Consider the following 15,795-nt stretch of genomic DNA (forward strand, 5'->3'; position numbering starts at 1 on the left):
AGGAGGCCAGTCACGAAGTCACAGCACAACAAAAAAGTAAGCGGGGAGTGTTGTAGGGGTGGGAGCCCTTCTTCCCATAGTGGCTGAATATTGGCGTGTATTAAATATAGACACAACAATAAGCAATAAATCACAGCCCAGGAGAAGTGCCAGGTGGAATGCACAGGAGGAAATTAAAATATCCTTCTTGATACTGTTCAGGATTGAAAGAAATACAAAGGAGGTCAAATTGACTTATCACCTACATAGCCAGGATGCTAAGGGGAAGAAGGGTTCCAACACTTGCAGAGGAAAAAAATGCAGTTTAATAATTTCCTAGACAAAAAAATAAAACAACAAAAAACCCCACTTTGCCGAAAATGTAATACTAATATCGTAAACATCATCTCAAACAAATAAATAAATGATGAAATTTCTTGGATTTCCTACTTTTTTCCTACTTTCTTCTTTTTTCCTTCCTTTTTCCAAATACACAGTCCCTCCACAAAATTCATCAGCAGGGCAAAGGGTCCTTTGCAATGTACACAAGAACTCTAAATGGCCAGCACCCAAATTCAGCAAATTCTGACCTCCCATGTCACATCCCACCATGCCATCCATACACCCTATCTTTTGTACCTTGCTACTGCCCCGTGGCTGGGTTTTGCTAATTTCTATTATGAAACTAGTCAATGGAGGCAAAATTTGAGTCTCCCAACCCTGAAGAACTGGGCTGTTTTCTTGCTTCACTCAGAAGCAAGAACAATTGCCTCCAGAAAGTTTGATTTATTAAAAAACCATCACTGGCACACAAAATTCCCAGTAATTTCAGCTAGGACTCAGTGCCATAGAGTGCATAAAACTGAGGCTGCTTTTGTTCACCAGCAGGCAAGGGAACCTCTCTGACAATAGGTTTGTATTTTGCTGGGATAAGCTTATACAAGGCTGCTCTGCAGCCTCCAGTACCTAAATATGGTGCTCCTGTGAAATACCCCATCCATCTGCTCTCCAGTCACTGCTTTTTTCTTTCTTACCCCATTTTAAGGCAGTTCAGCAAACCACCAACATTTGAATTTTAATGGGAGTGTCATACAAAGTACTTGGGCAGGCTGAAAATAGGACAGCATCTATAAATTACTGGAAATCTGAACTCAAGATTAGGAAAGGAAAGGAAAGGAAGAACTCATTTCTCTTGAAACTGGATCATATATATGTATACACACATAAATATTCTCAGACTGAGACTATACAGGACAGCCTGAAAAGGACTGCTGTTATGATCTACCTTTTAAAATCTCTGTTTTTAAGGGCTGAGGACAGGATGGCACTTTCCAGCTGTGGTTTTTTCTTACTAAACACTTTTATGTCTGTCTGTTTCAGACATATGTGGATTTAGTACAAGATGGTATATCAACTCTACCTGTTGAAAATAAAATTATGGTGACATTTTCTATATCAGTTTTTATGGCAAGAGAACAGGGACATCTTGCAGTAGACCATGGAAGAGGGAACCCATTTAATTGGCTAACAAAATCCTTCCTCTTGTCTAGCACAGGGGACATCAGTTTCACACAAAACTCTTACAGAGGCAAGCAAGGTAAAAGTATGAGAGGAGAAGTATTTTCAAGAGATGTAAACAAGTAAATGCCCACAGCACCCAGTGAGATTATTTGAGCATCTGTCTCAAACAGTTGCTATCACACTCTTTCACCTGCTTAAATGGAGAGGCATCGTTAGGATGCAAAAACCTTCAACAGTTCTTTGTGGAGGACAGCTCTGGAGCCAAGGCAGACAATTAGAAAAAGTAATTTTTCCTACTCCCTTTATAAGGTATAGTCAAGGCACAGAATCTATCCAAGTGTAAGAAGTGTCACACATAGTTGAGATGAACTATTGATTTCCAAAAGCAATAACAAGTTGCCACACAGCCCAGCCCTGCCTCATCATATGTTTGAGAGGTGATGACTCGGATAAGCAAGGAAAGGCTGGCTGCAACCCAAATTCAGAAAGCTTCAGCCATACTGCCAATATGAACCACCAGGAAAAACACATGGACTTAATAAAAAGCAACACTATAATATGAAGTTAAAAAAAAAAAAAAAAAGTAAGTATTTTAAGCCCTTCCTTGGTAAACATATGATTAATTTCTGAGGAGGACTAATTAGCATTTACAAAAAAAAAAAAAAATTAAAAATTGCTTATCCTCATGGTTCTTGTCATGCATGTATCTACCAGGAGATGCACTTCAGCAGTGTTTTTTGTCTCTCATTGATGAAACAAAATATCTTCTAAACTGAATCAGACAGGAACATGTTACCCTGGTGTTTTTTTCTTTAACCGGAAGTGGGGTATATTAGAGCTGTAAATTACTTACCCTTCTGTTCTGTACATGGAGCATCTCTCCAAAGGAATTTTTAGCACTCCATTATTTAGACCCACAAAGAGTGACCTGTCGCTGTGTAGGATTTGGAGACTCTTGATTGCTTCCTGTTGTCCATCAGGAAGGATCTGCATTTCCTCCAAATAACAACTCCTCAGACTCCTGTTAGTGGTAGAAAGGGCCTTCAAGATGGTGCCATATTCTAGTAGAACAAGAAACAAGGCACAAGTAAATCTTGGAGGCAATGACTTCGTTTCATACCTGTCTAAAGAGTGAAATATTAATTTCATCTTTACAGAGTTGATTTAGCCTAGTTCTGGATCACCTGCTGCCCATGGTAGAGAGCTCCAGTTACATCACTACAATCCTCAGAAACCACCTGAGAATGCACTTAGATGGGAATTCAGAAGGATGTGAACCATCTGGACAGTGAGTACCTGGCAGTTTTTCCTGGTTGGAGCACTGAGGCAGAGGGGTCTGGTCCCATTACCAGTGAGTTACAGAGCAAGGTAACCCAGGATAGCAAGAATAATTGCTGGTGCTTTGAGTCTGTATTTCTATTGGTTTATAGAGCAGATCAGTGTGATTTGACGTCATGACAAATGACAACAGATGCAGCAGCCCTGCTGGAAATCTCTGAGGCCTCCATAATGACTGCATGGGTCACAAACCTAATTGATCCTCTTCCTGGAAGAAGCCAGCTTGACAAGGGGATGCTACAGCATACAACGAAACATACATGTTTGTGCTCACAGTGCTCTTACCTAAACAATTTAAAGATCTGCTAAACTGTGGGAGATTAATGCACACCACTTTTCATTAAAACCCTCAAGAGGTCTGTCGGCCCAATTGTTCCTGAAATTTATCTTTCTGTTCCAGTAACTTCTGCAGTGGTGGCAAAGCTCAGCAATTTATAGTGGTGGGGTAGGCCACCGTGCAAAGTTTCCCTTTCATTTACATGTGGAACAAGACTGAAGTTTAGGCTCAGTTAGTCTCAGGACTGGGTTTGTGTTCAGGGCTGCCTCTGGGCAGGGCTGTCTCTATTTGAGCTTTTCACAGGTTTAAACATTTCCAGCATACTCTTCAGCTACCACTAACCTGGGCCATAAAGTAAACATAAGTATCTAAGGTTATGGCATTGGACCTTTCTACACTAATGATACAAGGCAGGAAGTATTCCAACTTTCTGTAAGGCTTTGTGGAACCTCGTTTTAAGTAACTGTAAAACTCCTCACTTTAAATATCAAGATATCATATTGGCAGAATCATGTTGCATTTCCATTTAAGTACAACCTTCTCATCAATGTTCATGGAGTTCCCATACTGGGAGTGTTGCTAGAACATATAAATAATAAACCAAGCTGATCACTTTTGAAATAAGTGGTGGTAAAATTTAGATAAATTATGACACAGTCCTGAAGGTCCATTCTCCTAAACACGAGAATGAGGCAATGACTCTGCATTCAGATGTGAGATTAAATTAACACTTATGGAAGCAATCCATCTTATTCTAAAGTCAAAGCTTCTGCAATAGAGGATAACAACATTATACCCATGAGGCTGGCCATATGCTTTGATTAATCAAACCATTTAATTTAACCTCTATCATTAGTATGAATACAGGCTAAGACAACCATTTATAACACTTTGTCCTTCTTCAGCATCTTCACTTATCCAAGATACCTGCGATTTTCAGAAGAGGCAACATGTCCTGCTAATTAGAGGATGGAAGTCAAAATCAAGAGACTAAATCATACACTTAATTCTACCACTGGCTTGCTATGCTCCCACAAAAAAGCACTTGCCTCAGCTTCTCTATCTGCCTTAAACTTCAGTGCATGCCCATTCCCAAAAGCACTGTGAGTCATACACCAGTAGGGACGTGGAAGTGCAAAGAAAAACATAATTAAATCCCTGGGCAAACCTGGAGGTTATGCATTATTATCGCTTATTCAGAGATGGGTCTGTCATAGCTCTGAGAGGCAACTGACATGCATGAAACCACAGAGCATTCCAGCGACCTCTGCTCTTCCCCAGTGTTATTTATTAGCCTTATTAGTTGAAACATGTTTTTAAAAGAGGGAGAAAAATGTTATTGTTCTTTTTAAACACAATGGAGATTTATAGTCTGATCACTTGGGACTCTGCCTCAAGTCCTCCATCCTGCCTTTAATTTACTCAGGCAAACAACTTCAATGCTGTTTTGTACCAAAATCATATTGAATGACAACTGTGTAAGGACTTCACAACCAGGCTTCCAGGGCTGCTAGGTCTACAAGCAAGCAGGAAGAACTGTTTGAAACCCTCATGCTCTTACCTGTTCCAATATACATGACATGGTAGAGAGTATCCTTCCCCTGAACAATATCAACCACCAGTTTGGAAAATCGAATGCTGTCCTGAGTCACATACGGATCCACAGTCACTGGCTGCACCACATCATTCATCAGGAACAAGCGCTGTGCATCCTGCAGGACTCTCTCTGTCAGGTTCTCGTTAGGGCTGTCATCGTTCAGTGTCCCACACTAAATACGGAAGATTGAATTTCAGAAAGTGCATCTTCTCCCCAGCTCAGCATGGAAACTCATGTTCTGTTGATTTCCTGGGGAGGTGGGTCTGTGTGAGGGTCACAGGATTAAGCCTGATCACAGGTCCTTAGCCTAGATTTGGCCTGTAGACCACTCTTTGAAAACTTTTCTCCTAGGTGGTCCACTGACCAGCAATGTTTAACAAACCACGGAGAAAAAGAAAGAATTAAAATAAGATGTAGATAGATTTTAAGGTAGCAGTGGAGAGAAAGTTCTTGTGGTTATAAATCCTTGAAACATTTCAGACAATCTTCAGACTCTACCTAGCATCTCAGTCTGTACAACCTGGACTTTTAAAAAACCTGAAAACGGATTGGTTTTGCATCAAAGAACCAAACTTGCCACACTGCTTTTCTTTAATGTGGACAGGCCCCCACAGGTGCATCTGAAGGAAGGCAGGTTAACCATGAGCTCCCCCCACCCTCTTCTCTCCTGACAGCAAATGCCATATCAAGCCATGACTACTCATCCTCCAGCACCAAGAGAGGCACTGAAACAGGGCTCAATTCCCCAGCAAGAACAAGGGAGTAGAAGAGCTTGTCTTGTGTCTTTTAAACAGCCTAAGTCCTACCAGGTGGATAATGCATTTTAAGGCCTGAATTTCCATCTTAGATTAATCTCTAGAACTCAGTAGCCAGTGCTAGTTTTTGGTCCAGTAGCTGAGGCTGGATCTCACTCTTCCCCACAATATCATGCATGGATGGCAGAAAATTTATTAGTCCAAAAGGCAGCAGGATGACTGGCTATTTATCTTCCCAAGACCATGGGAGAACAGTGGTACAACTAAATTCTGCCGAGTCTCATACTCAGTCTACGAACAACTTCACTACTCACTAAATGGAACTCACACCTGAGCAATTTCACTAGACATAAAATCCCACACATTTCTTTTTCTTCATTTTGGGTCCAGATATTTGGGCTTTCCTTGAAGAAAAGTCAAAATACTGAGGATTAGGATGTTGGTTTACAGCACTTGAGCTGCAATGTACAAATTTCCCATGTGCACACTCTGGATACGCATCGCAGCAACTCTTGGTGGTATTGCTGCCTTTCCCAGGTGCACCACACAGCCCTTCTCCTACTATGTGCTAAAATGAGTTGTCAGGGATTTAACACACATTCACACAGTAAATATGGATTCCAGTGGCTGGTGTACTAAGCCTTACAATATTCTAGATGTTGTGGGAGCTAGGAGAACACAGCTATTTTAATTCTCACAACCTATGAACATGGTCACTTTTTAATCAATTTAAGCATCTTCCTGAATATCCAGACTAAAGAAACATCAGTGGGTTTTTTATGTATCCTCAGGTGGGTTTTAATGATTTTTTCTATTGCAATGGTCTGTTTTTTAGTTCATGACTCATCCCACATTTTAAAGAGTTCTTAGATCTTGTTGTATCCTATACTCCTCGTTCACACCACTGTCTTCCTTTGGATGCTTTTCTCCCCATTCACTTTCCCTTCTAGAGCATCACCTAAAAGGAGTCCCAGTGGCAGGAATGTCATTGCTGGTTTTGTTTTCTGTTCTCAGCAAGTCACAGATAATTCTTTTGGTCTATTGGCAGCTCATGTGCTGACGCAGCATCCCTCTGGTTTGGTTTAATGTTGTTTTGTTCTAATTTCCTGATTATCTGTACTGTCCTGGTCTTCTGCATCCTTCAGTATTTCTCCTTCCTCTCTGCAAGAAAAAAAATTCTGGCATGCTTCCCTCATCTTTCTTTGTGAACACTGAGGCAAAAAAAATTAATTTAATGTTTCTGCAATATCTGCCTCTTCTGTCATTAAATTACCCTTGTCATCTCCTTAAGGCTCCTTACTGACCTCTTGTTCCTTCTGTACTTGAAAAATATCTTAATCTCTTTTTGCAATCTTCCTTTTGTCTACCACATACCTCTTTTCCTTTCCTTATTTTCCTCTGACCCTTTTCTTTCATCTTGCTGCTGCAGTCTTTACACTCCACATTTTATCTGATATTTTTCACTACATGGAAATGCCCTCCAAAATCCTTTACTATTCCTTTCCAAAGTCCTTTACTATTCATTTTGGGTTAACCTAGCAAGGGATAGAAAGTCCTTGATTCTAATATTGATGATTCTAGTACTATGATTCTAAATATTAAGTTTCCCTTAATATTTCCCTTATACTCAAAAAACACCCAAGAACAAGCACAACAAAAACCTGGCTATGTTTGGCATGGCTGGGCCTTCAGCAAGGCTTTGCTTCTTGGTTTTGAGTGCACCAAGCTGAGAGGATGATCAAGAGGCCAAGCCTGTCCCACCTTGTATGGGCAGGAGCACTCAGGTGCCAAAAGGGAATTCAGGAGGAGAAATGAGGTTTCTCAGCAGGAAGACAAGGCTGTCCCTGCCTGCAGCAGAGACATGCCTCCCATCTGCTCTTGCTGTGATTTCAGGGAACTGTAGAGCTCTTTTTGGAAGGTCCTTGACATCACCAGTTTGAAGGCAGATGGCACTTGCAGGCAGCCTCAGCACATTTGCCATCATAAAGGAGAGCCAGATTCAGACAATTGGGCTGAAAGGATTTGCCATGGGAAAGAAAGGACATGAAGACAAGTCCATCCTCCCTAGGATTCCCCTGCTGGGAGGAGGCTGAGCTGTAAAATGGGCTTGTGCTTCAGAAGACTCAGGTTTGTTGGGGCTGTCCCACACATACTCTTCCCCACACTGACTGGATCTGATGATAAAGCAACTGAAGCTGTTTTATAATTTTTGAAATTGCTTTAACTGATAATCCTGGAAAATTGCTCATTCATAAACTCAAAGATTTTTAAAAGGAGAAGGAACCCCTGTGACAATCCTCATGTGTCCCCTTCCACCAGTTACTGTGGCAACATGTCTATGGCTTTTGGCTGAGCTACCATGTGTTGTCATCCATCTTCCACTGAAGCACTTGTAGCCTTAGGGGCCCTATCAAGCGATGGAAAATTCATCACTTCCTTACAGAGTCACAGTGGTTAATTACCCTTCTTGTTTAAAAAATATAGGTTGTATCCATTCTAGTTTGACTTTGTCCAGCTTCAGCTTTCAGTCCTTCCCAGTTCTAGTAGGGACATTTCTTATGTCCTCTTGTGAGAGTCACATCCTCAGAGTACATGTGTCAGTGATAAGTGCAACAGAGATTTTTATAATTCATTATTATAAAATACCCAGACCATTCTTATTATTCCTTAAACCATTCCATTTTTGCCATGAATTCTGTGGCAAGGAGTTCCACAGACTAAAACACTCATAAATGAGGAGAAATATAATTTATCTCTACCATGGATCTGCCTGAAAAAAGGAGCCCTACATAAATCAACCCACTGAAGTGACAGAACTTCAAAGGGACTGCAGTAAACTGAAGGGCAACAGCAGTACCTGGAAATTAGGGATGGGGTTTAACGTTGGCAGCCAGGCTGATCTTGGGTTTTCTTGGTAACGGAAGGGGCCATTAAATGCCTGAGTAATGGCACTCAGATTGAAGGCACACACTGCTGAGGCAGCTATGCTGTTTCTGGAAAAGGGGAGGGAAAAAAAAAATCAATTTAATCATTAGAACATTGACATTTTCATCATAACAGACATCAAACTCCACTCAAATAAAATACATGTAAATTGCTAGGTAGATGAACAGTGATACCAATCTCACAGGGAGTAAAAATAAATAAATAAATAAACAGTAAAATGCAGAGGACTTGTGTAACAAATTTGAGAATGAATTTTAACTTTGGTTTTAAAATGTCAGAGATTTAAGGGCCATGGAAGCAGTTCTGACAAGAAAGGTGAATACAGTTTAATTTGCATGGATTATTGGAGTCTGGCTTTATTTTTATTTTTTTAACAACCCATCTACCTTTACTGATTACAAACAAGCTAATGTTTCATCTTTTGTTGTTTCTCAAGGTGAAAGTCTGTTTCCACTGGTTCCTGAAATCTTCAGCTACAAAATATATCATCTAATATTAAATTTATATACATGCAGTGGAAGGGAAAAGGCGACAGTGACAAACCAGCTGATTCTGACAACAGCTCAGCATGTCTTGCTAATTCATGAGAACCTCTATTTTCAATGACCACATTTCACTTCTGTGTGTTCCCAGGTGGGAACAGGATCTGTGTGGGGCAGACGGTTCACCAAGCATGTTCAGCCAGGGGAGGCACAGCACGGTGAGGGAAATGCTGCTGTGGGAAGGACTCTTTGGAAAGGAATGTGCTTTAAGGATGCTGGGCTGCCTAGTCACACTGCACACACATCAGCTGGCCTTTGCTGCTCCATTTCAGTCCTGGAGGACCCATTTCTGCAGGGTCCTGAGCCAGCTCATCTCCTCCTCCCTCCAGAGGGTTGGAGGGCATTTCTAGATGGTGACCTCAACAAAACTGACCCAGAGGGACATTTGATAAGTGATGACCTGAAATTCAAACCTGCTCCCAGATCTTCCCTTCCCCCACACTTTTTTTTTTTAGGAAAACAACAAGGTTTAGAGAAAAAAGATATCAAAATAAAAGTTAAAATAGGGCCAGCATGAGAGACTGATTAGTCATGGTGCCTTTTAAATAACTCAAGCCCTGCTGTATGTATCTTTCTGCTAATTAAGGCAATTTGAATTCCCTGAAAAGAACTTTTTTTTTTTTTTTTTTTTTAAACTAAACCAATAATTACACTCTCTTGCACACACAAAAAAAAAGCCTTTATTCACCATTCCAGGCTGGAAAGCAGAAGAACAGATTCTTTCACAGCATATTTCTTCTTAGCAATACAACATCAGGAAGAACTTCCTGCTTTGCCTTCCCATTCTCTGCTCCCCCCTGCCCCTTGCAATCCCAGAATGATGGAGTAGCTCACTTTGAACATGTCAAAGCAACGCCAGGCAAACCTTTCTCCACTTTTGTCTGAACACTGCTGATGCAGTGCATGCTCACAGACAGCAGCTCTTAAGACAAACCTAATGATGGATGACAAGTAAATGCCTTGAGGCGCACACAGGAAAAAAAAAGACAATGAGGGAGAAAATGAAAAAGGAAAAGAAAGAATAAAATTCCACTAGTCTAATGAAAATACTTAGGGAAAAAAAAAAAAAAGGATATTTTTAGGGCCCTGCTAAGGACTTCATAGTTTAACCTTTTCTCTTTGCTGGAAAGGAGAAAGGAAAGTGGTTTTCCATTAAATCTGTGGACCATTTTCTTTTCCATCTGTGACCTGGCATATTTCCCATCCCTCCTTATGAAGTTTGATCCCAGTCTCAAGCCAGTGACATCAACTGGTGCAGCTGGGCCCTGTGTTTTTGTGTGAAGTGCAACTTTCTTTATTCCCACCTCCTACCTCCTGTGACTAACTAGTTGATTTAAAGAATGGGTTAAGTTCAAAGAGGTTTTAACATTGTCTCTATTACCTCCTAGAAATTTTTAATAAAAACATCTTAAATATTTCATCAGCAGCTTCCCCCAAAAGCTCTCTTTCCCACTGATTCAGCTGGGTATAACATAACATGCAATAAATCTATACGTGGGTGTTACCACCACCACTAATTCCCCTTTGTTATAAGATGACCCTAAATTCATTAAACATGAACCTTCCAAAGCAGAAAGTACCTGTAAACACCAGCAATAAAAAAATCATAGTTTTGTGTTGCATTGGCATTTTATCACAAAGAAACTCAGACTGGTGCATAAATTAACCCTCCTTGGTATGCAGAGCTCATGCAGCATGATATAAGTCCCAGTGAAAGTTAAAAGAATAATTACCATTATTTCTCTAGTCGGATGACAAATTGGAATATTTTCTCTCTTTGAACTTTTAAAAGAACACCATGTTGTAGACCCAAAATGCTATTTGATCTAACTTCAGCTGTTATCAATTACTAATTCCTTCAATTACACAAATGTTGCATATTATATTATCTTCAGAAGATACAAGAGAGATTCTACATCCCTGATGTACAAAGAATGCTCAAGTGTACCCAAGGAGACAGGTAACACTCATCACATCTCATGTTAAATTTGGAAGATGGACACAGTAGAAGAGAACTGTTCTAGCCAGAGCTAGTCTATGTCTCCCTCTTGATTGTCCAAAAAGTCATCAATTTGATAAATAAAATACAGTTATTAATATTTTTCTCGTTTTCAACTTCCATTCTTGGCTGGATGAATGGACAAATAGATAGATAAAACATTATCACTACGGGCAAAGAAGTCCTCTCCGACAGCAAAAAAAAAAAAAAAAAAAAGGGTCAGCTCAAGTGCCCAAAGCAGTAGCCAGATTTCCTTTTAATGTTCAGTAAGTTTGGCTAATATCCTCTAAATATCCTCATGTGCCTTTCAATCTGAGGACAGATCTTCCCCAAGTCCACAGTCAAGGTGCAGTGCTCAATCATGTTTATTTTTTCTAGGTGCTTCTCTGTTGGCTCACTTTTGACTGACATTGGCAATGGTGGAAGAGAAACAAAACATGGAAGAAGGATGAAGGTAGCCATGAGGGTACATATTTCTTGGAATTTACAGAGGGGGAAGAACATTCAGACTCTTAGTGAGGCTCCCCAACAGTGCTTTAGCTCAAGAAGCTGGGGCTGATGCTTTGTGACTTCAAGGGCTGAAGTTCAAGGCCTCTCACACCTGCAGGTGACACATTAAAACAGGAAGGTTTGTACTTCAGTGGGGCTTCACTTCTTTGGTTTTCTGTGGGCTCCCTGGGAACGGGCCTTTATTAATATTGGGCAGTACAGCCCTGCACACAAAGCCAAAGAAGTTGGCTGCCCCGCATGAGGAAGGCACATTTGCCATATGGAGTAACTACCCAGATTTTCATTCTCTAGTTTACACGTCAGGCTAACACCCCCCTGGAGTACATGTATTATTGAAACTCAATACTATGCAGACTGGTTATAGCTTGAAACTTATCATCCTAGCCTTAGGCATCAGAGAAAAAGTTATTTGAGTTTTCCTGACTTAAAAATATACATTATGAGTTTTTTAATATATTTTTTAATTAACTCCTCTTTTCCGTTCTGCTTTCACAGCTACACTAAATCATTCCAATTACAAGTTTTTTCAATATCAAGCCAAGAAGAGGTGATTATGAAGTACCAGAAATCATACCTTCCCCTCAGAGTTCCAACACTGCTTTTGATTTGTGGACCTCAAACAGTCTGTGGCAGAGGTAAAGCCTCCCTGCCTTGGAAATGCTAAATGCCTTGTGGCCCTCATGACCTTGCTATTACAGTGTTCAACTGCAATAGATGTTGTTTTCAGTCTAGGCTGTTGTGATCCCATCTGCCTCATTATTCTCCTTCCAGCCCTTCTCTCCCAAGTTTGTGCACCTGTCCATCTTATGGGCCAGCTCCAGTGTTCACACAATGGTATCAGATTGTCCAGGCAATTAGCCTGGCTGGAAATTAATGTGCTTCTGTTGGGTCATTTTTAGATCATCACTCTAAGCTACACAAGTTGCACTGTCCCTACAAAAAGTCTGAAGCCTGTCAATGCCCAGGTTTATATCAAATTAAGTTACCCCAAAACTCCACAGTCACTTTTTATGGACTCCAGGAATCTGTGAACCATGGATTAAAACCACTGTCCTAGAGGCTATGTTGTCACATTGGATAACACAGACCTATCTATTCTTTCACGTTTACCAAATGATCTTCCAAAAACTGTTGCTCAGACTGTTTAAGAAATCAATATCTTGTCAGTCTCAGAATGATGGGGATAGAGGAAGGGCAGTAAAGCCAGTGCAACTTACACATTAGTAGTGAAGACACCGTAGATCAGATCTTGCTCAGGAAGGTAGAAGGTGCTTTGCAATTCATTGTAATAGAAAGGGATTTCTCCAGCACGGGAGCAGTTCAGTCTGGCCTTCATGAAAGTTGTCCATGTGTCCTCCAGCAAAAATCTCCCTCCAATATCATTTTTGCAAACCCTTGCCACACGAGAATAAACTGTTTTCCCACAGTCATGTTCCACCGCGTTCTCACGGAAGAAGAAGTAGGTGAACAAGCCGATGTCATAGGCAGCAATAAAGTTAGGCTCTGAAAAACAAACATTTGAAGAGATTTATATAGGTTAGAAATCAATCTACGCTCACTGACTTGCTCAATGCATTGTGCTGCCAGCTCCATTTATGCAGCCTGTCAAAGCTGGGACCACAGGGAGTTTGGAGTCAGCAGAGGACATAAAAACTGTAGATGGGAATAATGATATATGAGGATATAGCTCTAGTACCTTTTTTCAGATCTTGGAAAGGCCCCATTGTTTCTCCACTTTATTGGCAAAGCTGCTACTGATTTCAGTGAAAGCAGAGTTCAGCACTTTGCATATGCATGACTATTCTCTGTACCTATACTCATTTTACAAGAAAAAGCCTTCCCATTGGGCTGCTTCACCTATTCACTTTTGAAGTGGACCTTGTGATGTGTTTAATATGCTGCGTGCATCCGCCCAATTCCCCAGACAACTGCACTGAACCATTCAAGCTACTCTCCCAGCACTGTCACATCTGGCTTTTATCATGAAACCTTTCCAGTTTCTAGGCACAAAAGATTATCTTATGTCCCTAAAACAAAACCATGCCAGAGACTGACAGTAGTGAAACATGCTCTCCTTAATGCTTTTTCTCCTGAAATTTTCAGTATTATTTTCACAAAGTGTTATTTCACAATAACTTTGAATTTAGTAGGTTTAGTAATAAATATTTTAATTGGGGATATAACAAAGCTTTAAAGTGTATAGTCTTTTATCCTAAAAGTTTCTTTGGTAAAAGGAAAAGTTTGGCCAATGAATAATATTTGACCAAACAAACCTGTTGGTTTTATAGGGTGTTTTCACAATGTTCATTTCTGAGTAGTGCTAAAAGGAAAGTACAGAATTCCTTTAACGCTGCAGCCCAGTAGAGAAAGGAGAACAGAGAAAGGCAGGCCACTGGTGCTGCAAGGCAAGTTTGGGAGGCAGATGATGGTACAGAGGGGAGGGCATTGCAAATCATCTTCTCTCAAACTTTCTCCTTCAAACTAACCATGAACCTGAAAGCGATCATTGTAATCTCCAATCTGGTCCAATCTGACCTTTCTAACACAAGCAGAGAATTTTGCCCTGTAATTCCACTATCAGATCCTGTAACTAACAGGAGAATTAGACCACATCTTTCGAAGGAGATCCAGTATTAGCGGAGAATATCACCTGGCTTTACATTCATCACTTTCCTCAGTGACTTGTCCAAATGACTAAAAGATTGACCCAGCTGCAACCTGTACTTCTTTTCCCACTTGACATTATCTGGTTTTAGTTTCCAATCACAGGTTCTTGTCATGACTTGTCTGCTCAATTAAAGAACTTTATCCTTTCCAAAATCTTCTCCTGATGTAAGTACTTCTATATTATGAACAAAACATCTTTTATCTCCTTTTCAGAAGGATAAATAAATTGAGCTCCTTAAGTCTCTCACTGTGAAGCAGGCTCTCCAAGTTTCAAATCACTGAATGGCTCTTCTCTGAATCACCTTCAGGTTTTCTGTTTCTTGTTGAAAAGTGGCCAGAACAGGACTAAATTACTCCAATGCTACCAATGCTGCACAAGGTTATAAATCCAAAAGTCACATTAGTCTTTCCAGTCACATAAGCAAACTTCAGTTTCTGTTTGTCTTCCTTAAACTCTCCTGTTCCAATGGGGCTTCCTTCTGAATCTTGTATTCACGCAGACAAGAGGAATATGTTTCCAGTGAGTGTATATGGGCTATGATGCTTCTTGGTCCTAATTTACAGTCTTTCCTGATGACATCCTTTTCCTTACACTCCAGGTCTCCATCCTGACTTTGGTATGCCTGCAGGAAGCCTAGTTCAGTCTTATTAAGCTCCAGAGAGTGCACAGTCCCACTGCTCTTATCTTTAATTGAAAGGTCCTGAAATCTAATAGAAAGATTTCAAATATATGGTCAATTTACCTGGGTAAAAGGAGACAGAGGGAATATTGGGGTCTCCATCACTACAATCTGCTCAGACTAGAAGTGCTTTGCCCCAGTTGGAAGGTGTGGACTCCATGCAGGAATTACTGGTTGAAATTCTATAGCTTGCTGCAGGGTATTATCACTGGGGTAAGAGCTGCTTTTAATAACTACAAATCCACATCAGCATGGACTCACATGGAACATAATGTGCTGTGAAATTTCTCATTTTTGGAGTGATCTTGCACTGAAACCAGGCATCTTCAGCTGAGTCAGTGGAAGTAAAGAATGCCTATTACTCTGCAGAACTGGGTCAACAATATGATGCTTTAAGTTGTTTTGATCTTCAAATCTTTGAGTGGTTTTCTTGTTAAAATGATATATTTGGTCATCTCACAAGACAGAGGCCCATATATATGTTAAGTAGCCTGTAAGACCCGCTTTCTATATTCTAAATCAACTTTTCTGAAATAATTCCAGGCTCTTTTTAAATGTCTTCTAAGCTGCATTGATTATTGCTCCGGAAGCCCTTCCCCATCATAACTCTGGATCTCAATATGAAAAGAGAGAGAAAGATTTACAAGCCTGTCAAGCTGACTTTAATATATCTCTTGCTCAGATGTGACCCACATGACTTTACCATTGAGCCATTTGGAGTTGTATTGTGCTGTCCTAAGTGGGGGAACATTTCCAAGGCTGCGGTAAATAGCAGGATCCCGTCCAGAAAAATCAATCACAGTTGCAGCATAGAGTTCTCCTCGTGATGTAATCACAGCTGTCGAGTTGTGCCGAGGGTCGTACGGGCACCGAGCCACTCCATTAATTCTGTCAATGATTTTGCTGAGATTTCCTACCTGTGTTTAAAAGGAGAGAGAAGAAAATTTAAAGAGCATCTGACTTTCTTAATAGTATAAGGAATTT

At 40.5% G+C, this 15,795-nt stretch overlaps 1 protein-coding gene across 12 annotated transcripts in view; it reads right to left on the bottom strand.

The window, feature by feature from the left end:
* SEMA5B (semaphorin 5B) overlaps positions 1–15,795 on the bottom strand; it is a 281,295-nt gene that overhangs the window by 48,729 nt on the left and 216,771 nt on the right. For all 12 annotated transcript variants that reach the window (XM_086898536.1, XM_086898533.1, XM_086898532.1 and 9 more), the window contains 5 exons: positions 15,515–15,728; positions 12,682–12,967; positions 8,325–8,460; positions 4,677–4,884; positions 2,354–2,561 (listed from right to left, as the gene is read on the bottom strand). In XM_086898536.1, coding sequence (XP_086754662.1) covers positions 2,354–2,561; positions 4,677–4,884; positions 8,325–8,460; positions 12,682–12,967; positions 15,515–15,728 — 1,052 coding nt within the window. The remainder of the gene's footprint in view (positions 1–2,353; positions 2,562–4,676; positions 4,885–8,324; positions 8,461–12,681; positions 12,968–15,514; positions 15,729–15,795) is intronic.

The sequence above is a fragment of the Cyanistes caeruleus genome, chromosome 7 (genome assembly GCF_971803275.1).
Source record: "Cyanistes caeruleus chromosome 7, bCyaCae1.hap1.1, whole genome shotgun sequence".
In the NCBI taxonomy this organism is placed as follows: domain Eukaryota; kingdom Metazoa; phylum Chordata; class Aves; order Passeriformes; family Paridae; genus Cyanistes; species Cyanistes caeruleus.